At 61.9% G+C, this 22317-nt stretch overlaps 2 protein-coding genes across 11 annotated transcripts in view; one reads left to right on the top strand and one right to left on the bottom strand.

The window, feature by feature from the left end:
• Window positions 1-15486, bottom strand: part of SS18L1 (SS18L1 subunit of BAF chromatin remodeling complex) — a 32593-nt gene extending 17107 nt beyond the window's left edge. For 5 of the 10 annotated variants that reach the window (XM_042979989.1, XM_042979991.1, XM_042979990.1 and 2 more), the window contains exons 1-6: window positions 15353-15486; window positions 3147-3223; window positions 2548-2637; window positions 2360-2444; window positions 892-1036; window positions 193-390 (exon numbers count right to left, since the gene is read on the bottom strand). In XM_042979989.1, coding sequence (XP_042835923.1) covers window positions 193-390; window positions 892-1036; window positions 2360-2444; window positions 2548-2637; window positions 3147-3223; window positions 15353-15421 — 664 coding nt within the window. In that variant the 5' untranslated portion in view covers window positions 15422-15486. Of the gene's footprint in view, window positions 1-192; window positions 391-891; window positions 1037-1578; window positions 2234-2359; window positions 2445-2547; window positions 2642-3146; window positions 3224-14886; window positions 14960-15352 lie in introns of those variants that run through there. The other 5 variants (XM_042979993.1, XM_042979988.1, XM_042979987.1 and 2 more) reach the window with 4 other exon arrangements.
• A 325-nt stretch (window positions 15487-15811) lies between these two features.
• Window positions 15812-21640, top strand: PSMA7 (proteasome 20S subunit alpha 7). Its single transcript, XM_042979998.1, has 7 exons — window positions 15812-16037; window positions 18214-18340; window positions 18893-19017; window positions 19690-19812; window positions 20272-20391; window positions 20953-21015; window positions 21425-21640. Exons 1-7 carry the CDS (start codon window positions 15942-15944, stop codon window positions 21515-21517), a joined length of 747 nt encoding a protein of 248 aa, XP_042835932.1. The 5' UTR covers window positions 15812-15941; the 3' UTR covers window positions 21518-21640.
• Window positions 21641-22317: the final 677 nt, after the last annotated feature.

Genomic DNA, 22317 nt, shown 5'->3' on the forward strand with positions numbered 1-22317 from the left:
CTCGGCACGGCCTCGCCTGACGCTCCCGCGGGGACTGGTGGAAACCCCCTCTCCACAGAGCCAGACCTCACGTGGTCTGTTCCCACGGCCCCCACCCCTTCAGAAGCCCCACAGGACCGCGTGCACGGTCTGCACATATTTCGAAGGGTCACGGGGGCCGGCAGGGCGTCCCAGGGCCGAGCAGGGCGGTACCTGGGTTGGACTGCATGTTGATGTTGGCCCGGGACACGTAGTTGCCGATGGCGCCCTGGCCCTGCAGGGGCACGCTCTGAGAGGCAGGTCCCGAGTGGCTGTAGCCGGGCCCCGTGCCGTGGCCGCTGCCCGACATACTCATGGAGGTGGTGGGCAGCGTGCTCTGCGCCGTCTGCTGCATGGACACGTGGTTCGGACCTGCCAGGAGCACAGGGAGGGGGCCTTAAACCCACCAGAGACCGCGTCCGATGGCAGGCCTGGCCCTGCCGCTAGACACCCCACGTTTCCTTCGAGCGATCGCGCGGAGGGAGGCCAGCCCGTGGTCGGCAGCGCCACCGATGAAGGAAACGAACCGAGCGCGGGAATCGCACGTTCGCTGTGACAGGGACGGTTCCCGGTGGCTAGAGATCTAGCTCTTGATCCGAAGATAACCTTTTTGCTCTTGTTTAAAAAACCCACCCGGAACCCCACGCGTGGATGTGAAGTCAAAGCAGAGCAGGGGACCTGAAGCGCTTTATCCCCTTTGCACGTTACCCCTGCGCACGTGCGCCCGGGCACAGCAGCGCCCCCGCAGCCGGGGCCTCTGGGAGGAGGGACGCCCCACGCTCAGCTCTGCAGGGCACGGGGTGCTCTGCCGAGACAGCCAGGCACCGGGGAGCCCGAGGCGGTGACCCTGTCGCCAGTGCTCCGGGTACTCACCGTTGCCGATCTGGCCCTGCATGAGGGAGGACGGGGGCAGGCCCGTGCCGATGGCATCACTGAGGCTGCCCTGGGAGTGCAGGCCCTGGCTGGAGCCGCTCTGGGACAGCGCTCCGGGGCCCAGGTTCATGTTCTGGGTGGGCGGCTGCAGGCGACAAGAAAGTAACGGGAGGCTGGTTAACCCAGAGACGAAGCACCCGAAGCCCTCCGGGGACTCGGAGGTTCGAGAGAGCTACCTCGACGGCTCACGGCCACCTGGCAGATGTCTGTGACCAACTGCCGCTCACACACGTGATCGCTGACTGCGGACTACGAGGCCCAAACGCCTCAGGCCAGGAGACGGTACACCGAGCATTCTTGTGAGCGTTCAGACCTTAAGCGAGTACCAAGCTAACCAGCACATACCAGAGGTTCAAAGATGGGCCCTCCTCACTGGGGATGCAAGGGACCACCTCACCGGTCCACCGCACTGCCCCTGCCCCTGCACCCTGGCCTCAGCTGGCCAGGATTCGCTGTGTCCCTCATCCACACCACCCCATGCCCCGGGGCCTTTGCACAGACTGCCCTGTGCCCTAGCCCTGGCCCTCTCATTGCTCCTCCCGTGCGTGTGCCCTGCCCTGCAGCAAGCCCAACCGTGATCAGGATGTAGAAGGCGACGGGACGCACGAGGGACCCCTGCACCCTCACCTCCCGGATCCAGACCAAACAGCAGCTCCGAAGGTTCGGAGGCAGATGCTGTCTACACCTGGCCAAGAAAATGAAGTTCCCCGCAGGATCCTCTGCTGTCTCCATTGCAAGGAATCCCGATTTCATAGGCCAATCAATGTCCGTTTAACAATTTCGTCGGCAAGACACCTTGGCACCTATGACATCACTTTCCAGGGCACCAGGGGGCATCGCGTGTGTCCCAGAACGTCCCTGCCCACCACGGTCTACACGGGCCGGTCCTTCTCGCGGCTCTGCCTTCCGGTCCACCTGCGGGAGGCGGCCACTGCTGGACCTTGCCTTGGCAGCAATTATTTGATTTGGGGAAAACGGATTTTAAAAAGTTAAGCAGAAAACAAAGTATGTTGACACTTAAAACTTCACTGCACCGGTGGCATCTCACAGTCCTGTTGCCGAATCGGAGCGCCGTTTATTCCCGGGCAGCATCTTCAGACTCGCTCAGAAGGGCTCGCGATAAAGAGCGAGAATCCCCTGCACCACCTCCTGTTCCCCGCGGAGACCTGCCGCCCACCGTTTCTAGGTTTGCTTCCTCGGGGTCTCCTCCCTTTGCTACAGAAACTGATGTCATGATTCTGACCGGTCCACTTCCGACTCGGGCCGACTGGCCTCCTGCCCCCTTTGCGGGCTCCTGTCTGTTCCTTGGCACGTAACACGCTCCGACGGCTGCTCCCCGGATCGCACCGGGCAACTGCACTGGGCGAGGGTGGCCCACTGTCCCCCCCTGCCCCCCGCGGGCACTCACGGCGGGCAGCAGGGACTGCATGTTCTGGTTAGAATCCGCGATCGTGGCCAGGTAGACCAGGTTCCGGTGCAGGATCTGCTGGTACCTGCAGGGGAGGGGCACACAGTGAGGCAGCGCCCCCGGGCCAGTCGGAAGAAGCGAAGTCCACCCGGGACAGCCTCGCAGCCGGGCCCCAGGGGGACACTGACCTTCGGGGACGGGGCAGGCAACACAGCGCTCTGTGCTCTAGCACAGGGCCGGGCAGGGAACAGGACCCGGCCTGAGTCGTGAGCGGGATCCTGTCTGACGAAAACATGCTGAAAGGCCCCGAGGCGGTGGCCCGAAGGCACGCGCCACCAGGTCTGTTCAGAGCGGTGGGAGGAGGCAGAAGACTGAGGGAGACACCTGAGCGGACGCCAGAGGACAAGCCCTCCTCCATCTGACCGTGACACGCGGCGGACTCGATCTCTCTGCCCCCTGGAAGCGGCCCCCCCGGACAGGCCGGGAGGACGTGGGGAAGCCCGGTTCAACCCGGGAAAGCCCCCAGGCGCGTGGCGGCCGCTCACACACGCCAGGCCTCCGGGTGGCTCTGACAGCCAGCTCCTGCACCTACTCCGCGTCCAGCCCCGGGGGTCACGCGAGGTCCCGCCCGGGGGCGCTCATCGTCCCCTGGTGTGTCCCCCCAGCAGCCCCCTCCGCCCACACTTCATTTCCCTCCACATCGTCTCCCCCTCCTCGGGGAGCGCCCTGGGGTGGGGGGACGAGGCCGTCCTCTGAGGGCGACCTCCGCAGCCCGACGGCCACTTACTGGGTGCACTCGGCCGTCTTGCCCTTGCTCTGGTAGTCCAGGATACACTGGATCAGGTGGTGGTTCTCGTCCAGCATCTGAAGGGGAAGCGGATGTGAACAGGGACACAGATGCGTCTCCGGCACCCGGCTGGAGGGTCACGGGGCGGAGCCGGAGTCGCTCCATTAGGTGCGTGACAGTAACCGTCACCCGCGTGCAGGCGTTCTACACGCAGAACTGCCACTCTTGCTCATCGCGCCGCTCGGCAGAACCGAACACTCTCCACGTCCCTGTGCTAAGCATGTGGCCCTCCATGTGCCAGGGTCAACCCCGCGCCCCCCCGCCCACCAAACCCAGGGGCGGGTCCCAGGACCTCTCACCCGGCAGATGAAGACCCACAGCCGCCAGCTCACCATTTTCTAGGGCCCGTGACCACAGCGCATCTGTCCAGCTAGGGCGGGCCCAGAGTCTACGTTAGGGATGCTGGGCCGCCGGGTCTCTGTCTGGAGAGGCCAGGCAGGCAGTCCCGCCCGGGCGGGGCAGCTCGCAGCCCTGCGGGGCACCACAAAGGCCTACCGGAGCCAGCTTTTCAGGACGGCCACGTCGGGGGCAGCGCCCGGCAGGGTCTGGGGAGACCCGGGAGGAGGCGATGGAAGGGAGCACAAGGGGGAGGAGGGCCTAGTGGGAGCAGGGAGGGGTGAGCCGGAGCCGCTGGGGAGGGGAGGGCAGGGCAATGTGCACGGGGCGGTGCCCACCAAGGTGAGCCCTCCTCCAGCCAGCTGTGAAGAGAAGATCCCGGCTCATTCACCACCCGTGCCCGCGAGCACCCTCTGGAAGGAGGGGCAGGACCGCGCCCAAGGCCAACGCTGCTTTCCACGGAAAGGTCTTTACTCGGAAACTCGGGCCGAAAGAAAGCTCTGTGACTTTTGTCCTCAACGACTACCGGTCACCACGGTGCGGGCTCTTCTGGGAGGGCTCAGCGCCACAGGCCCCTGAGCCAGAGGAGGCGCCCCCTGATCGCCACCGCCCAGAAGGCAGCTCACCCTTCCTCCCTGTGCAACGTGGGCTCCTCCCTGCACTCTGACCACGGAGTCCTCCTCCAGAGCTCGGGGCCCGAGCCCGTCCACGGAGGGGAGGCCAAGGCGGCACAAAGGGCCTGACTGGGCCACGCCACAAGGCCGAGTCTGCCCCGCGGCCCTGCGGCCCTGCAGGCGACCGTCCCCCAGCCTCTGCGACCTCGGGGTCGGTCTCTCCTGCTCGGCCTTAGTTCACAGCTCTGTCCTGTCTACACTCCGCCGTTTTCTCCCACGTGGGGGCAGTGGAGGCAGGCACTGCGGGCCCAGGAGCCGCCGGGGGGCTTGCTGAGGGCAGGTGGCAGCGGCTGGGCCCACCCTGAGGGCAATCGGGACTCGGCGTCCAGGTTGATTAAGGTAAACGACTAGAATGACCTTCCTCTCCCTCTGCGAGCCACCCCTCTACGGCTTCAGCTTCCTGCCTGAAACTGCCGGGCAGGGATTCTCTCCCAAGGACACACGCCACAGAGCTGAAGTGCTATCAGGAGGTCCGTTTTAGCCTCGTCCTTTTTTTTAAATTTACTTCTTTTGAGACAGGCAGTGACGGAGAGAATACCCCAAGAAGGCTACGTGCTGACAGTGCAGAGCCCGACGCAGAACCCGATGTGGGACTTGAGCTGACGAACCGGGAGATCGTGACCTGAGCCGAAACCAAGAGTCGGAGGCTTAGCCGACTGAGCCGCCCAGGTGCCCCACCACATCGTCCTTAACGTTCCAAAAGGGACAGAAGCTAAAGAGTCAAGGCCAGCAACACTTCAGCAGACCGTAGCGTAAGCAGCCATCGCGAACAGTTCGCAGTTTTCCTGCGCACGAGGAAACGTACCTACCGTAAGGGGATCGAGGAAAAGGACACGAAATGGAGCACCATCTCAGTTAAGTTATGAACACTTGGGAAAAAAGGCCAGGCCGGAGTGGGTGCCAGATGGCGGACTGGAGGCCCCTGACCTCTAAACCCGGACGACCCGGTGAGCACGGGACGTGAACAGAGCAGAGCTGAGACAGCAGTGCCAGAGTTCTAGAACCGGAGGGCAGATCCTGGGGTGCCGGATGCGACACAGCCACACCGGGAGCCCAGAGAGCAGGAAGGCGGAGGCCCCAGGACCTTCCCCACTGCTCACCGGTAGGCTGGGAGGCGGAGAAGGAGGGCGAGGCAGAGGGGTAGCACCAGGGCACCGGAGGCAGGGGCGCACCCCCCAGTGTCACCACAGACCAACCCGTCCCGGGCCCTGGCCCTGAGCAAGAGTACTCCCGGGAAGCCTGCCACCTAGAAAGATCTGGACGATCTAGACAATCTAGACAAGCCGAGGCCAGCTGCAGACGCCGAACCTGGGGGAGACGAACACCATGCAAAAAGGAAGCTTGGAAAAACAAAAGGAGAGAAAAGCGCAACTGTTACTCATATCCCCAAAAGACAAAAAAAACGTATCCGTTAAAATATTTTTTTATGTTTGTTTATTTTTGAAAGAGACAAAGCACGAGCAGGGGAGGGGCAGAGAGAGGGAGACAGAATCTGAAGCAGGCTCCAGGCTCTGAGCTGTCAGCACAGAATCCGACGTGGGGCTCAACCTCACAGACTGCAAAATCACGACCTGAGCCGAAGTCGGATGCTCGACCGACTGAGCCACCCACGTGCCCCAAAAGACTGTACTCGTTAATAAAAGATGCCCTTAAACAAAGCAAAACGAGCTCTGGAATATTTCTGTATTGACCAGAGCAAAAAACAATTAACACAAGGTTGGAACATAAAGTTGAGAAAAACTCCTAGAAAGCAGATTAAAAACACCAAGGTAGAAAACAGAAAAGATGACAAAATTAGAAAAATGATCTGACTGGCAAGAAACAATTCTTCAAGGACTTCCAGAAAGAACACACAGGGAGAAAAATCATCTAAAAATTTGTTCAAAGTATTTTCTCAGAATTGAAGGATGTGAATTTCCATATCAGAAGGTTCTCCAAGGGGCCAACTTGCCAAAAACATCAAGGACAACACAGAGATCCTAAAAATGAACCAACTGAAAAACTACGGCATTGAGTTTCTCCACACAGGCCAGAAGTTGGTGGACAGTGGAGAACAACTACCTGATCCCGAGTGAGGCTTCCTGAGGCGGGGCGACCGGATCCCGAGTGAGGCTGAAGAGGGATGACCAGATCCGGAGACTTTCTGAGGAGGGACGACCGGATCCCGAGTGAGACTTTCTGAGGAGAGATGATCGGATCCTGAGGGGAGACTTCCGGAGGAGGGACAACCGGATCCTGAGTGAGACTTTTTGAGGAGAGATGATCAGATCCTGAGGGGAGACTTCCTGAGGAGAGACGACCTTATCCCGAGTGAGACTTTCCGAGGAGAGATGATCGGATCCTGAGGGGAGACTTCCTGAGGAGGGACGACCGGATCCCAAGTGAGACTTTCCGAGGAGAGATGATCGGATCCTGAGGGGAGACTTCCTGAGGAGGGACGACCGGATCCCGAGTGAGACTTTCTGAGGAGAGATGATCGGATCCTGAGGGAAGACTTCCTGAGGAGGGACAACCAGATCCCAAGTGAGACTTTCCGAGGAGAGATGATCGGATCCTGAGGGGAGACTTCCTGAGGAGGGACGACCGGATCCCGAGTGAGACTTTCTGAGGAGAGATGATCAGATCCTGAGGGGAGACTTCCTGAGGAGGGACAACCAGATCCCAAGTGAGACTTTTCGAGGAGAGATGATCGGATCCTGAGGGGAGACTTCCTGAGGAGGGACGACCGGATCCCGAGTGAGACTTTCTGAGGAGAGATGATCGGATCCTGAGGGAAGACTTCCTGAGGCGGGGTGACCGGGTCCCGAGTGAGGCTGAAGAGGGATGACCAGATCTGGAGACTTTCTGAGGAGGGACGACCAGATTCCCAAGTGAGGCTTCCTGAGGAGAAATGACCAGATCCCGAGTGAGGCTTCCTGAGGAGGGATGACGAGATCTGGAGACTTCCTGAGGAGGGACGACCGGATCCCGAGTGAGACTTTCTGAGGAGAGATGATCGGATCCTGAGGGGAGACTTCCTGAGGAGGGACGACCGGATCCCAAGTGAGACTTTCTGAGGAGAGATGATCGGATCCTGAGGGGAGACTTCCTGAGGAGGGACGACCGGATCCCGAGTGAGACTTTCTGAGGAGACATGATCGGATCCTGAGGGGAGACTTCCGGAGGAGAAACGACTAGATCTGAAGACTTCCTGAGGAGGGATGACCAGATCCAAGTGAGACTTTCTGAAGGGGGATGATTGGATCCCGAGGGGAGGCTTCCCGAGGAGGGATGACCGGATCCCGAGTGAGACTTTTTGAGGAGAGATGATCGGATCCTGAGGGGAGACTTCCTGAGGCGGGGTGACCGGATCCCAAGTGAGGCTGAAGAGGGATGACCAGATCCGGAGACTTTCTGAGGAGGGACGACCAGATCCCAAGTGAGGCTTCCTGAGGAGGAATGACCAGATCCCGAGTGAGGCTTCCTAAGGAGGGGGTGACCGGATCCCGAGTGAGGCTTCCCGAGGAGGGACAACCAGATCCGAAGACTTCCTGAGGAGGGATGACCAGATCCAAGTGAGACTTTCTGAGGAGAGATGATCGGATCCTGAGGGGAGACTTCCTGAGGAGGGACGACCGGATCCCGAGTGAGACTTTCCGAGGAGAGATGATCGGATCCTGAGGGGAGACTTCCTGAGGAGGGACAACCGGATCCCGAGTGAGACTTTCCGAGGAGAGATGATCGGATCCTGAGGGGAGACTTCCTGAGGAGGGAGGACTGGATCCGGAGTGAGACTTTCCGAGGAGAGATGATCGGATCCTGAGGGGAGACTTCCTGAGGAGGGACGACCGGATCCGGAGTGAGACTTTCCGAGGAGAGATGATCGGATCCTGAGGGGAGACTTCCTGAGGAGGGACGACCGGATCCCGAGTGAGACTTTCTGAGGAGAGATGATCGGATCCTGAGGGGAGACTTCCTGAGGAGGGACGACCGGATCCCGAGTGAGACTTTCTGAGGAGAGATGATCGGATCCTGAGGGAAGACTTCCTGAGGCGGGGCGACCGGATCCCGAGTGAGGCTGAAGAGGGAGGACCAGATCCGGAGACTTTCTGAGGAGGGACGACCAGATTCCCAAGTGAGGCTTCCTAAGGAGGGGTGACCGGATCCCAAGTGAGGCTTCCCGAGGAGGGACAACCAGAAATGAAGACTTCCTGAGGAGGGACGACCAGATCCCGAGTGAGACTTTCTGAGGAGAGATGATCGGATCCTGAGGGGAGACTTCCTGAGGAGGGACGACCGGATCCCGAGTGAGGCTGAAGAGGGAGGACCAGATCCGGAGACTTTCTGAGGAGGGACGACCAGATTCCCAAGTGAGGCTTCCTAAGGAGGGGTGACCGGATCCCAAGTGAGGCTTCCCGAGGAGGGACAACCAGAAATGAAGACTTCCTGAGGAGGGACGACCGGATCCCGAGTGAGACTTTCCAAGGAGAGATGATCGGATCCTGAGTGAGACTTTCTGAGGAGAGATGATCGGATCCTGAGGGGAGACTTCCTGAGGAGGAACGACTAGATCTGAAGACTTCCTGAGGAGGGATGACCAGATCCAAGTGAGACTTTCTGAAGGGGGATGATCGGATCCCGAGGGGAGGCTTCCCGAGGAGGGACGACCGGATCCCGAGTGAGACTTTCTGAGGAGAGATGATCAGATCCTGAGGGGAGACTTCCTGAGGAGGGACGACCGGATCCCGAGTGAGACTTTCCAAGGAGAGATGATCGGATCCTGAGTGAGACTTTCTGAGGAGAGATGATCGGATCCTGAGGGGAGACTTCCTGAGGAGGAACGACTAGATCTGAAGACTTCCTGAGGAGGGATGACCAGATCCAAGTGAGACTTTCTGAAGGGGGATGATCGGATCCGAGGGGAGGCTTCCCGAGGAGGGACGACCGGATCCCGAGTGAGACTTTCCGAGGAGAGATGATCGGATCCTGAGGGGAGACTTCCTGAGGAGGGACAACCGGATCCCGAGTGAGACTTTCCGAGGAGAGATGATCGGATCCTGAGGGGAGACTTCCTGAGGAGGATGACCGGATCCCGAGTGAGACTTTCCGAGGAGAGATGATCGGATCCTGAGGGGAGACTTCCTGAGGAGGGAGGACTGGATCCGGAGTGAGACTTTCCGAGGAGAGATGATCGGATCCTGAGGGGAGACTTCCTGAGGAGGGACGACCGGATCCCGAGTGAGACTTTCCGAGGAGAGATGATCGGATCCTGAGGGGAGACTTCCTGAGGCGGGGTGACCGGGTCCCGAGTGAGGCTGAAGAGGGATGACCAGATCCGGAGACTTTCTATGGAGGGACGACCAGATTCCCAAGTGAGGCTTCCTGAGGAGAAATGACCTGATCCCGAGTGAGGCTTCCTGAGGAGGGACGACGAGATCTGGAGACTTCCTGAGGAGGGACGACCAGATCCCGAGTGAGGCTTCCTAAGGAGGGGTAACCGGATCCCGAGTGAGGCTTCCCGAGGAGGGACAACCAGATCCGAAGACTTCCTGAGGAGGGACGACCGGATCCCGAGTGAGACTTTCTGAGGAGAGATGATCGGATCCTGAGGGAAGACTTCCTGAGGCGGGGTGACCGGGTCCCGAGTGAGGCTGAAGAGGGATGACCAGATCTGGAGACTTTCTGAGGAGGGACGACCAGATTCCCAAGTGAGGCTTCCTGAGGAGAAATGACCAGATCCCGAGTGAGGCTTCCTGAGGAGGGATGACGAGATCTGGAGACTTCCTGAGGAGGGACGACCGGATCCCGAGTGAGACTTTCTGAGGAGAGATGATCGGATCCTGAGGGGAGACTTCCTGAGGAGGGACGACCGGATCCCAAGTGAGACTTTCTGAGGAGAGATGATCGGATCCTGAGGGGAGACTTCCTGAGGAGGGACGACCGGATCCCGAGTGAGACTTTCTGAGGAGACATGATCGGATCCTGAGGGGAGACTTCCGGAGGAGAAACGACTAGATCTGAAGACTTCCTGAGGAGGGATGACCAGATCCAAGTGAGACTTTCTGAAGGGGGATGATTGGATCCCGAGGGGAGGCTTCCCGAGGAGGGATGACCGGATCCCGAGTGAGACTTTTTGAGGAGAGATGATCGGATCCTGAGGGGAGACTTCCTGAGGCGGGGTGACCGGATCCCAAGTGAGGCTGAAGAGGGATGACCAGATCCGGAGACTTTCTGAGGAGGGACGACCAGATTCCCAAGTGAGGCTTCCTGAGGAGGAATGACCAGATCCCGAGTGAGGCTTCCTAAGGAGGGGGTGACCGGATCCCGAGTGAGGCTTCCCGAGGAGGGACAACCAGATCCGAAGACTTCCTGAGGAGGGATGACCAGATCCAAGTGAGACTTTCTGAGGAGAGATGATCGGATCCTGAGGGGAGACTTCCTGAGGAGGGACGACCGGATCCCGAGTGAGACTTTCCGAGGAGAGATGATCGGATCCTGAGGGGAGACTTCCTGAGGAGGGACGACCGGATCCCAAGTGAGACTTTCCGAGGAGAGATGATCGGATCCTGAGGCGAAGCTTCCTGAGGAGGGACGACCAGACCCAAGCGAGGCTTCCCCAGGAGGGACGACTCGAAAGGCTGGCAATACCATCGGGACGAGCCAGAGGTCAAGGTGGAGCCGTGGCGGGCGAGTCGTGGCGAGACCCTCCCGAGCCGCTCTCCACCCCCCCTCCCCACCCCCGAGGCCAGCAGGGTGACCGGCCCCCCGCTGTGCGCGCACGGGGGGACACCCGCCTCCTGCCGGCCTCCGCGGTCCCTCCGCACCCCTCTCCGCGGCTCCCGGCTTCCTGAGGCCTCCGCCGGAGCCGCAGCCGGGCCCGCACGCACCGAGCGCCCGCAGCAGGCCGGCCCGTTGTGGGGGAAGGGCCCTGGCTCCCCGGACGGGAGCCGAGCCGGTGCCCGGTCCGCCGCCGCCTCCCGCTCCGGCCTCGGGGGGGGGGGGGGGGGGGGGGGGGCCGCCGGGGAGCGCGGTCACTCTCCGCACCGACATCCGTCACCTCCTCCCCGGAGCCTCTGGCTTCTGTCACGTCGGCGCCGCAAACGTCACGGTGCCCGCCGCGGCTCGGGCGGGAAAAGACCGGCCCGATCTCTTCACGGGCCCTGAGGGACTCGGGGACATCAGCGCCGGGTCCCCCCGCTCCCGCACCTCGGGCGGGGGGCGGCGCTGCCTCGGTCACAGCCCGGGGATCCCGGGACAACCGGCCTCTGACTCCACGCACGCGGGCCAGGTGCTCGGGCCCCGGCCCGCCGGCCGGGGGACAGGTCAGGGGCACAGGGCCAGGGCCACCAGAACGTCAGTGGAGACACCTGTTGGTGTCACGTGGCAGACCCCGGCTGCTGCCCCGTCCCCGGGTCCCGGGCTGCACCGCGAGGGTGGGAGGCCGGCGCGTGCCGGGGGAGCGCCCGGATGCTTCCTCGAGGACCCTCCGGCCCGAGGGGGCCCCGTGGCCTCGTGTCACGGGGCAGAGGGCCCGGGCCCGGCTCTTCCCTCCGGAGACGGTGCTTCCTCACACTTCCCCCACGGGGGCGGCACTCAGGGCCTCACGAGCAGACCCACGGCACCCCGCGCCCCGGCCGCCCGCAGCCCCCCGGGGTCCACCGGCCCCAGGACCGGCCCCCCCGGGACCAGAGGCGGGAGGCATCGCCCCCTCCCGTCCCCGGGGATGGAAAGAGAGACAGGTTCGGTGCCTCCCTTGCCTGGGACCGTGCTCACCGGGGAGAAGGCTTTCGGTGACAACTGCCCAAGACAGTCAATTAGGCAAGTTGGGGGTGGGGGGCTCGGCATCCGCAAGCCGCTGGCGGCGGTAGGACGGCGAATTGTTGAAAAGAGCAGTTTTACCTTCTTCACCGAGTCAGCTCGCGTTCTTGAAGACGAGTTCCGGGCCTGAGAACGTACGGCACCCGCCCCCAGCCCAGACGGCCGTCCTTCACCTCTGTGCCCCTGCCCCCCAGCCCCCGGGGCACGAAGGGCGGTGGCGCAGGGCTGGTCTGATGCCGCCCCCTCCCTGACGCGCAGATCCCGAGCCCGGCACCTGCCCTCGGGGGTCTCGCTCGTCTGCACTGGACCCGCGCTGGCAGACACGCCAGGTGCCCAGCTCCCGCAGAGCCTGTCTCCCCCCGGACAACGTGCCGGGGGCACACGGGGACAAGACCCCGTTCCCACCCTCCGGCCAAGAAAACGAATTAAGGAGAACGACACCAGCAGGGACGGTAAAACTCACGTTTATTAAGCGACTACCGTGTGCCAAGAAACTAAGAGGTGCCTGGCCAGCAGCCAAGGCCTGGTGTCCGGGGCCCCCTCCGATGTGCCCAAGCCCAGCCACACGGCCCACGGACGCGACCGCCACGCCACCCTGCGAGCGCAGTGGGAGCGCGGCACTGGGCGGCGGGGATCCCCTGGTCCCGAACCAGCAGAGAGCAGCCCACGCAGGTCCCAGCCTGCAGGCCAGCTAGCCAGCTGCGGGGACACTGCCCGTCTCCACCTCAGGGTCCCTGGCAAAGTCACATTCCCTACGGTCCCCCCCAAGTGCCGTGCTGCCCTCTGCCCCGGCACCGAAACGGTTTGGTCACCACCGGAGAAACCTCCCGAGCGCTCAGCGCAGGCTTCCCCCAGGCTGGCTCTCCCCGCCCTTCCGGTTTGGGACCACCGGCAGGACCACCCTCGACTCCTTCAATCTCCCGCATCCTTCTGTGCAGACCACGTGCGGGACCGCCGCAACTCCCTGGATCTTCCAGAGCCTTCCTAGCCTCGCTCCTTGGTTTTCCTTGTCTGGAATCTCTCTCCCAGACACGTCTTCTGTTACGAGTTAAACCGTGTTCCTCAAAATAGTAGGTTCGAGTCCCAACCCCCGGAGACTGCCAACGCGGCCAGGTTTGAAAACGACGTCTTTACAGCGTATTCGAGTCCAGGCGAGGTCAGACTGAGGTCGAGGGAGCCCTAAATCCTACGAACGGCGTCCTTAAGAGAAAAGGGCGATTTGGACACAAAGATACACGCGGAGAAGAACACCCCGGGAAGGCTGAGGCAGGGGTGGGGTGAGGCGTCGACAAGCCCGCAGCAGCAGCAGCTCAGAGAAAAACAGCAGAGCCTCCCCGAGAGCCCCCAGAAAGTCACCAGCCCTGCCCACGGCTTCATTTTGGACCTTCTGGCCTCCAGAGGATGAAAAGTAAATTTCTACCGAGTCTACGACAACGTCACGGCAGCCACAGGAAATGAACACGTCTGCTTCTCCCCGATGCTTCCACTGGTGGAACCAGGGTCACAGACGCTCTAGTACGTACCGAGCAGTAGCTGTGCCAGGCAGCGTGCCAGGCTAGGGACACAGCGAAGAATAATTCGGTAACGTGCAAACTCAGGAGCCCCAGCAACCTGTCAAAGCGCTGCAGTTACCACAGGACTGCCAAGAGAGAATGGGGGAGGGGATGTCTGAGTGGGCCTTGAAGGCCGAGCAGAAGTTTGCCGGGCAAAGTCCTGCTCAAATAGATGCTGAGGACAAGCCGTGTACTTCCTGCTCTCTCGCCTCCCTCAACGCTCCGAGCGTGGGTGTAAGACCCGCACCTCTCAGCCCCTCGCAGCCAGCCAGCAAGACGCCCACCTGTTCCCTGCCACAGCGCCAAGGTAATACGCGGACTGCCAATCCCGTCAGTACAAATCAGGCGAGGGCCTAAACGGAAGGCCCGTTTTCCACGGTCAGCGAGTTTCCCTCTTTGCGACCTGATGCCTGGGGACATCGGGCGCTCCGGCACGCGGTTTTGCCCAAAGACTTCCGGGAGCTTTAACGGGGCGTGAGCGCAAAGTGCAGATAGCTAGATGGGTGCTGAGCCAAAAGAGGCTTTGGAAACAGTGTCTGCGCTCATCACATTCGAGCTCCAAAAAGGCAAGGTGCCAGGAAACCCCCCTGGATTGCCCGAGGGTGCCTCTGAGCCAATCGTTTGACCCTGTGTTTAGCCAGGCGCTCCCAGGGCGACAATCACTGGCGACAGGTGACCCTAGAGCCACTGTGCGGGTCTGTCTCCCCGCAAGCCTCTTAACAGCAACCACGCTTGTCTTCACTATGCCTCAGTTTCCCTATCTGTAAAACGAACACAGTACCTGCCTGCCACAAAGAGTTAAGATCCGCAAAGCCCGGCGAGCAGAGCCAGGCAATGCAGAAAGTGCTCGGTGTTTACTAAACAAACGCAAACGTCGCACTTCTGCGCACTTCTGCCCCTTCTCGGGTGCTCTCTTTCCCGTTCGCAGCTCGCTGACGTCCACTCGCCAAAACCGGCCGCAGCAAAGGCAGTCTGCAGACAGGCAAGAGGCAGAGGACAAGGTCCACAAGGTCCTGGCGAGCCCCTAAGCAAGAGGGGCCGCGGTCGTGAAGGCCAACCCCGCCGGCGAGAAGCAGCTAGTGGGGAACCGAGGCGCACCGCTGACCCGAGACTCCCCAGGGCGAAAAAGAAACCAGGGCAGCTGCCACAGACGCCGAGAAAATGCAAACGGGAATGGCTAACACCGATTTTCTTCTGAACTTGCCTTCTACGGAGAAACAGAAGTCTTAAAATCCCAGACCCAAAGCGCAAGGCTTCTGGTAAAGGTGCCCCCACACCCACGTGAGCGTGATCTCGGTAAAACCACAAGGCCAAACTTACAGGACGCGGGGAAAGGCTGTAAAGCGAATCGGTAAAGTTTCTGTTAGGTGAGGAGGCTGGCCGGGGTGTCAGGCTGAAAAACAATGTGACACGCGAGTAAGGGCCGCGGCGCGCGGCGGGCGGGTCGGCCCCGGGGCTGCCGCGCTCCGGGCCGGGCTCCGGGCCGGGCTCCGGGGCCGCGCGGGCTCGGCGCCCCGCGCTCCACGCGCCCCCCGCGGGCCTCGCAGGGCCGGGCCCCCGTGCGCCCGGGGCCCCGCCGCCGCCCGCGCCGCCCCGGCCGCCGCCGGCCCGGCCCAGCCGGGCGGGCCCGGGCCCCCGTCCCCCCGCCGAGCGGGGCGCGGGCGGCGCGGGGGGCGGCGGGGTCGCGGCCGTCGGCTGCGCCCCGGCTTTGTTCGCGCCCCGCGCCCGCCGGCAGCCCGCGCCTCGGCCCCGCGCGCCCCGGCCCCGCGCGCCCGCCCCGGCCCACCTTCTGGATGGTTTGCTGCGTGACCTCCCCTTTGCCGCGCGGCCGGGCGGACGCGAAGGCCACCGACATGGTCGCGCGCGGGATCTGCCCGAGCTCCTCGGGGCTTCTGCTCCGGCGGCGCTCGGCGGCCCCGGGCGCTCATTCTCCGCAGTCGCTGGGGGGGGGGGGGGGGGGGGGGGCGGGGGCCGCGGGGGGCGCCGCGCCGTGGACTCGCCCGCCCCGCCGGCCCCTGCGTCGCCCCCGGGCCCGCCGCGCCGCCGCCCCCGCGCGCCGTCCGCCCCCCCAGGCCGAGCCCCCGGCGGCGCCCCGCGTCGGCCGCTCTGCGCCCCGCGCCCGGCCCTCCACCACCGGGCCGCCCCCCGCTCTCGGTCGCCGGTGGTTCGGCCCGGCCCCGCCCCGACGCGCGCGCACGTCAGCCCGACGCCGCCTGACGCCGCCCGACGCCGCCGTAAGGCGCCGGACGCCAGCAGCGCAGTGCGCGGCGGCGGGGGCGGGCAGGCGCGCGACGCGGGAGCAGAGGCGTCGTGAATCGCGGGCCGCGCGGCCGTGAGTGTGCGCTTTTCCCCGGCTCCGCCGCCGCGCCGCCGGCATGAGCTACGACCGCGCCATCACCGTCTTCTCGCCCGACGGCCACCTTTTCCAAGTGGAGTACGCGCAGGAGGCCGTGAAGAAGGGCTCGACCGCGGTGAGCGGCGGCCGGCGGGGCCTGGCGTGCGGGGCGGGTGGCGAGAGCGGGGCGGCGGACGCTGGTGCGCGCCGGGCTCCCGGGGTCGGCCCGGGTTCGCCCCGGGTTCGCCCGTGCTCACGGCCTCCGCCGTAGGGATGCGCTTTGTTCGGGCGGCTCTCGTGGAGCCCCGGGATCGTTGGTGTCGCTGAAGGAAGCGGGGCGGGGGCCCGTTTGGGACCTGCGGATGCTGGGACGGCCGCGCAGGCGGGCGCAGGAGAGTCTGGGGCCACTGCCCTCCTGCCGGTGGGTTCTCACCGAAGGGTGGCAGTGCTACCTGTGTGCCAGTGACTGCGCACGGGCGCTCGCGAGGCCGGCGCGCTCGGTGTGAGCGCTGAGCCTTGGAGTACCGGTTTCTCTTTCCCTCGGGCGTCTCCAGGGTGTGTGAGCGGCCGTGGGACGGCCATTTTGGCGGGTCACCCTTGCAGGGCCCTGCTTGGGCCCTGGGCCGTGGGCGCGGGCACCTAGCAGCAGGGCTGGGTCGTTGTTGGCTCGGTGACTCCCTCACGTCCGTGAGCAACTTAGGTGAGCCGCACCCCTGCGGTCCCGGCCAGGGGACTTCCCCACGGGGGACGGCAGTGGTCCTGGAAGCCCAGGTGCGCTTCAGGAACAAAGGGAAGCAGGCTCTCCGGGGCGGCGGTGCCACCGGGAGCCCTCCACCGGGTCGGGCAGCGTGGCGATCATTCTCCTGCTGCCATCTGAGCACAGATCTGAAGTTTGGGCCACCATTTGAATTTTGGATGGGGGATGCGTTTGAGACGCCTGTGGGTCTTTCCTGGTGTTACTGGTTTTCCTCTTACCTGCTGCCTGTCTCGGAGGTTCGCGCGCACAGAGAAAAAGGACACAGCTCTGGGCGATGAAGTGCTTTCGTTTCCTGAATCTCTTCTGAAATTGAGGTCCAAAATCCATTTTCTGGCCCAACTCGGGTTAAAGAGCACTGGGAGAGGAGCTGCTTGGACACTCCCCGGCCCCCGTACTCCCTCGGGCCAGCCAGGGTGACTTTGCTTAATCCTCCCAGCATCTCTGAGCCTGGCTCCCTTTTCCCAGGGGAACCTGGAGGGCCACCTAAGAGCATGAAGAGCCTTGAAGTCAGAAACACAGATCAGTGTTTTTCCACCATGGCCTGGGGCTGGGGGTGGGGGTGGGGGGCGCGGGCTGCAATTTTGCGCCCCAAGGGGTGTTTGCCAACGGGTGCAGACCTGTTTCTTTGCCTGTGAAGTGCTGCCCGCTGACATCTAGGGGTAGAGGTGGGCAGGGCAGCCCCAGGGCCGGCAGTGCCTCGGCTGAGAGATCTCTGGGCTGAGACGTGTTGCTCCTTGGAGCGTTGCCCCATTTCTATCCGCTCCTGCCCTGACGGGGTGGAGGGATCACTTGGCCAGTGGGAGATTTTTCCATGTTTCCGATACGCCCTCCTCCCCTCTACGGTATCTGCTATATGCAGAGAGCAAGCTAATTCCCGGGAATAGTTGTTAAGAGTTGTCCTTCCACTTGAGGGCAAACCAGGCCTTCCCCAGAGCTGTGCACAGGTGTGCCGCGGGGGGGGGGGGGGGGGGGGGGGGGGTTGATATTGTTGTTTCAATGTTTTTTTACTTTGAGAGAGAGGGAGTGTGTGCACACGTGAGCAGGGCAAGGGCAGAATCTCAAGCAGGCTCTGCACTGCCAGCGCAGAGCCCGACTCGGGGGCTCGATCTCACAAGCCACTGGGAGATCATGACCTGAGTGGAAACCAAGAACTGGATGCTTGACTGACCGAGCCACCCAGGTGCCCCCAGCATGGGTTTGAATATGTTTCACAACTACAGAAACAGTGCTCTCGGGGCACTTGTCTCAAATGTCAGGATCTCAGGCTTCAAAGCCTTGCATGTGTCTGATTCTCCCGGTTGAAGCCGTATACACAACAGTTATTGTGTTGTAATTGAGACTTCGTATCAGTACGTTCAGTGCACAGGAGTGGGCGCCCAGGTCGTGACACTTGGGCCAGCTCTGCCAGAAATGGGTCAGTATCTGTGATCTGCGAAGCGTGGGGCCCCCACCCCCAGGGTGTTCGCAGGTCCCGGTTACCATCTGCTAAGCGCCCTGAGCCTGATGGCAAAACCTCTCGTTGCTTTCTTAAGCACCGTGTTGATTTTTATCGAAGGTCGGTGTGCGAGGGAAGGACATCGTTGTTCTGGGCGTGGAGAAGAAATCAGTGGCCAAACTGCAGGATGAGAGAACCGTCCGCAAGATCTGCGCGTTGGATGACAACGTCTGCATGGCGTTCGCAGGTGAGTGGGGCCGGTGCCCTGGTCCTCAGAGGCCCTTATTAGCACTTTGGAGGCCGTCTCAGTGGGTTGGCTCTTGGAAGATCTAGAAAGTGGGGAAACTAAAGTCATTGAAAAGGAGTCGATTGGGACCTTTGCCAGCCTCACCAAAGCTTTCGGGGGTGGGAGGCTTTGCTGTTGCTGGCGCATGACTGGATCACAGTTACAGTCTGGAGACGGGCCTGGCGAGCCTGGTTTTCCCCGACCACAGTTCCCTGCTGTGGGGCATGCTGTGTGCCCCGGGCACTCTCGTGGCTTCCCGAGCTCCTGCGTGCAGGTCCACTCTAGCAAGATCCCAATTTACGTAAACTAACCTAGGGACTGACGTGTCTTGTCCGAGGCCTCTGTGCACAGCCAGGGGATGATCACCCCGGCGTCCATCACCCAGATGACCTGAGAGCTGGGTTTCAGAGGACTGGCTGGAGTATGTAACTGCCGTGTGGTCGTGTGACCCGTGCCATCCCCGATGGGAGCCGATGAGGCGTGGCTCCGGTGGCAGTCTTTCTGCTGTTGCAGGGCTCACTGCGGACGCGAGGATAGTCATCAACAGGGCTCGGGTGGAGTGCCAGAGCCACCGGCTGACCGTGGAGGACCCAGTCACCGTGGAGTACATCACCCGCTACATCGCCAGTCTGAAGCAGGTGGGCATCCCGCCACAGTAGTTCATGGTACCTGTGTGTACCTGTTTGCAGAGGTCCCTTCAGGGGAATCAGAAAACTGCTCTAATTCCACGCACAGTCCCGATCTTTGTGCAAATGTAACTTACCGTAGGTTATCCACTTTGGTGGCATCGTTTGCGTTTAGTGGCGTGGGACGGTCCACGTTCACGTTTCTGAAGGGACATGATAGTCTCTGTCTTGATGTCCTGAATGGTTGGGTTCCAAGCATTTGGGAGGAGCTGAGAGCGACCTCCACCCTCTGGTGACGTGCCGGTCATTTTAAAGTCAAGTGTGTAGCCAAAGCGCGTGTGTTGTCAGAGTGGTTCCAGCGGCCTCGGTTGTGCTCTACGATGCGTTCGGTCGTGGGCAGGTCTTGCACACCTTTCTGAGCCAAACTGCACAAGAGAAGGAGGACCGCTGAGCAGTCCGGGCTCACGTCCCTCATCGTTGGAACTGCAGATAACTTGAATGTCTCCATCCCTTCAGCGAAGGCTCAGCTGTTGAGAACGCTGTGTGCGTGTGCGTGTGTGTGTGTGAGAGAGAGAGAGAGAGAGAGAGAGAGAGAGAGAGAGAGAGAGAGGGAGAGAGAGGACTTAGGGTGGGTTCCCCGGGGCCTTTCGTGCTGAGGCATTAACATGTTCCTTCTCCCGCCAGCGCTACACGCAGAGCAATGGGCGCAGGCCGTTCGGCATCTCCGCCCTCATTGTGGGTTTCGACTTTGACGGCACCCCCAGACTCTATCAGACGGACCCCTCGGGGACGTACCATGCCTGGAAGGTGAGGCCCTGACAAAACAGAGGGTCTTCGGGCGGTCTTGCCAGTAAAAACTTGCAGAGGCCACTGGAAGGTACCGGGTCTCCTGCTGGTGTAAGGAGGCCGTGTCCTGCTGGTGCGCGTGCACGCGTACTCACTACCCGTTTGTTCTGTGACGCTCCTGCCGATAGAGCGAAGAAGTCATTAGACGTTGCTGTTCGAGACCATGTCCAAGGATAGGGAGCGATGGGGGTATGTGGCACGCAGTACAGTCACCCACGTGTCTTTCAGTAACAAAGAAGAATCCCACTCGTGGCTAAGGATCAGCACCGGTTCCAAGTAGCTCTTGGGGAAAGGAGTCCATAGGGCAGGACCAAGGGGCCAGGCTGCCTCTGACACGGCCGGCCCAGGCAGCTGCGGTCTTGTCCTCGGGCTGGTTCTGGGTTGTCGTGCCCTGCACCGTAGAACACGTTCCTCTTTCAGGCTAATGCTATAGGCCGGGGCGCCAAGTCCGTGCGTGAGTTTCTGGAGAAGAATTACACTGACGAAGCCATCGAGACAGACGACCTGACCATTAAGTTGGTTATCAAGGCCCTCCTGGAAGTACGTTTGCATTTGAAATCTGGTGCTTGGGCTGGGCGGAATGGACAGCACAGAAGTGGGTGGCTGTGTGCAGGCAGCGGGAGCGGGGGCGGTGAGGCCGCCGGCGGTAATGCTGGGCGCCCCAGGGCTTGCTCGGCCGGGCCCTGCCCCGCTGCTGTCAGCTCCCTCATGCGGCTGGGGCAATCAAGGACCGAGTGGCTGGTCCGGGGGCACGCTCAGGTGAGGAGCGGCAGAGGCAGGACGAGAGCCAGCAGGTGTGGAACTTTCCACTCAGAGCACACCGCTGCTAAGATTGGGGGATGAGAATGGGGACTAGTGGCTGGGAGCTGTGGCCTTGGGCTTCGTCAGCACTTGGGAGATGCTGGCAGGTAAAGCCAAAGAGGCAGGGGAGTGGCCAGAAGGCCAGGCTGGCGTCCAGCTGTTGGGCTTGGGCGGGGGGGGGAGGGGGGGGGAGGGCCAAGGGGGCTGGGAGCCTAGCTGCTGTGTGGAAGCGGGGGTGGCGGGGCGGGTGGTGCTGGTGCCATGCAGGTAGGCGCCTGGCCTTATTCTTCGCTTTCCAAGGTGGTTCAGTCTGGCGGCAAAAACATTGAATTGGCTGTCATGAGACGTGATCAACCCCTCAAGGTAATCACCGAGGTCGTCTGGTGTCCTTCGCTCTGGAGCATCCCCAGGGATGGTGCGGGGGCGGGGGGGAGGCGGTGGTGGGAACGGGGACCCTACTCCTGTGGCGCTTGTGCTCCAGGAGATTTCTTCCCGAGGCTCCCCACAAACAAGTGGAAGAGTAAGCATCATCGCGTGGGTCTCCGGGGGAGGCTGGGGCTCGCGTGGCTGCTGGGCACGTTGAAAAGCTGCCGCGGGCCTGCGGCAAGCTGACTGGCGTCACCCGGATCAGGCGCGCACACCCTAGTTTTTCTGTTAGAAGCTGCTGTGAGGTGCACGTGGCCGGAGCCCCAGAGCTTTCCTCCCCGGAGGGGGTGCTGGTTCCCTGGTGCCTTGTGTGCTTTGGAGGCTAACCGTAAACTTTCTTTGGTAGATTTTAAATCCCGAAGAAATTGAGAAGTATGTTGCTGAAATCGAGAAAGAGAAGGAGGAAAACGAAAAGAAGAAACAGAAGAAAGCATCATGATGATGAAATCTTGAATTGATTTTTAAATTCAAATCATGGATTTTCAAAGTGATACATAGGCATTTCCCAACACTCATCTACTGTCCAAGCGTCCTGCAATAAACTTCCTATTTGTTAACCTTTTCTTCAGAGCGTGTGTCTCTTGGGTGCAATCAGGACGGCTCTGTAGAAAGGGGGTCTTCCCCTCGCCGCGTCCGAGCGCTCTCCTTAGTGTGCGCTCTCGTCTGTGCTCTTGTCGCCAGTCTCGAAGTCGCCAGGCTACTGGTGGCGGGCCAGGGGCGTCCAGCTTTCTGGTTTGGGAGTCCAGCAGTGCTAGGAGCGCACGCCAAGCGTGACGGCTGCTGTAGACAGGCGCGCGGCATTAGAGACCGACGCCGAGACTCCCGAGTTTCTCTTCCCAGAGGGGCTAGCAGACGGACCTTGTTCCTTCCTGACGGACACACATCAGGGAACACGCGGCGCCCAGTTGGTTTTCACTCAGAATCCCACAGAGCAGCAGCCGTGTTCAGAACGAGTCGTTTCTGGTTTCCCTAGATCGAGTCTTCGCGCTTGTGTGCTCTCCCTTGAGTTCCTGGTGCTGATTGTCCCCTGTGCTTGCTCTCCAGCCAGAGATGGCCCTTCCAGGTTCCAGCCAGCAGCAGCCTCGCCCTCGCCCCCGCAGCTCCGCAGCTTCACAGGAAGCTCTGCCACCAGTCCCGGTGACAGGACCACCGTCGGGCGTCCCTGCCCCACCGGGCGATGGCACAAAGGGCTCTTTGAGTCCTTGGGCCGGCTGCCCTGCCGGCTGTGCCCTTGGGATT

This window comes from Panthera tigris, chromosome A3 (assembly GCF_018350195.1).
Source record: "Panthera tigris isolate Pti1 chromosome A3, P.tigris_Pti1_mat1.1, whole genome shotgun sequence".
NCBI lineage: Eukaryota > Metazoa > Chordata > Mammalia > Carnivora > Felidae > Panthera > Panthera tigris.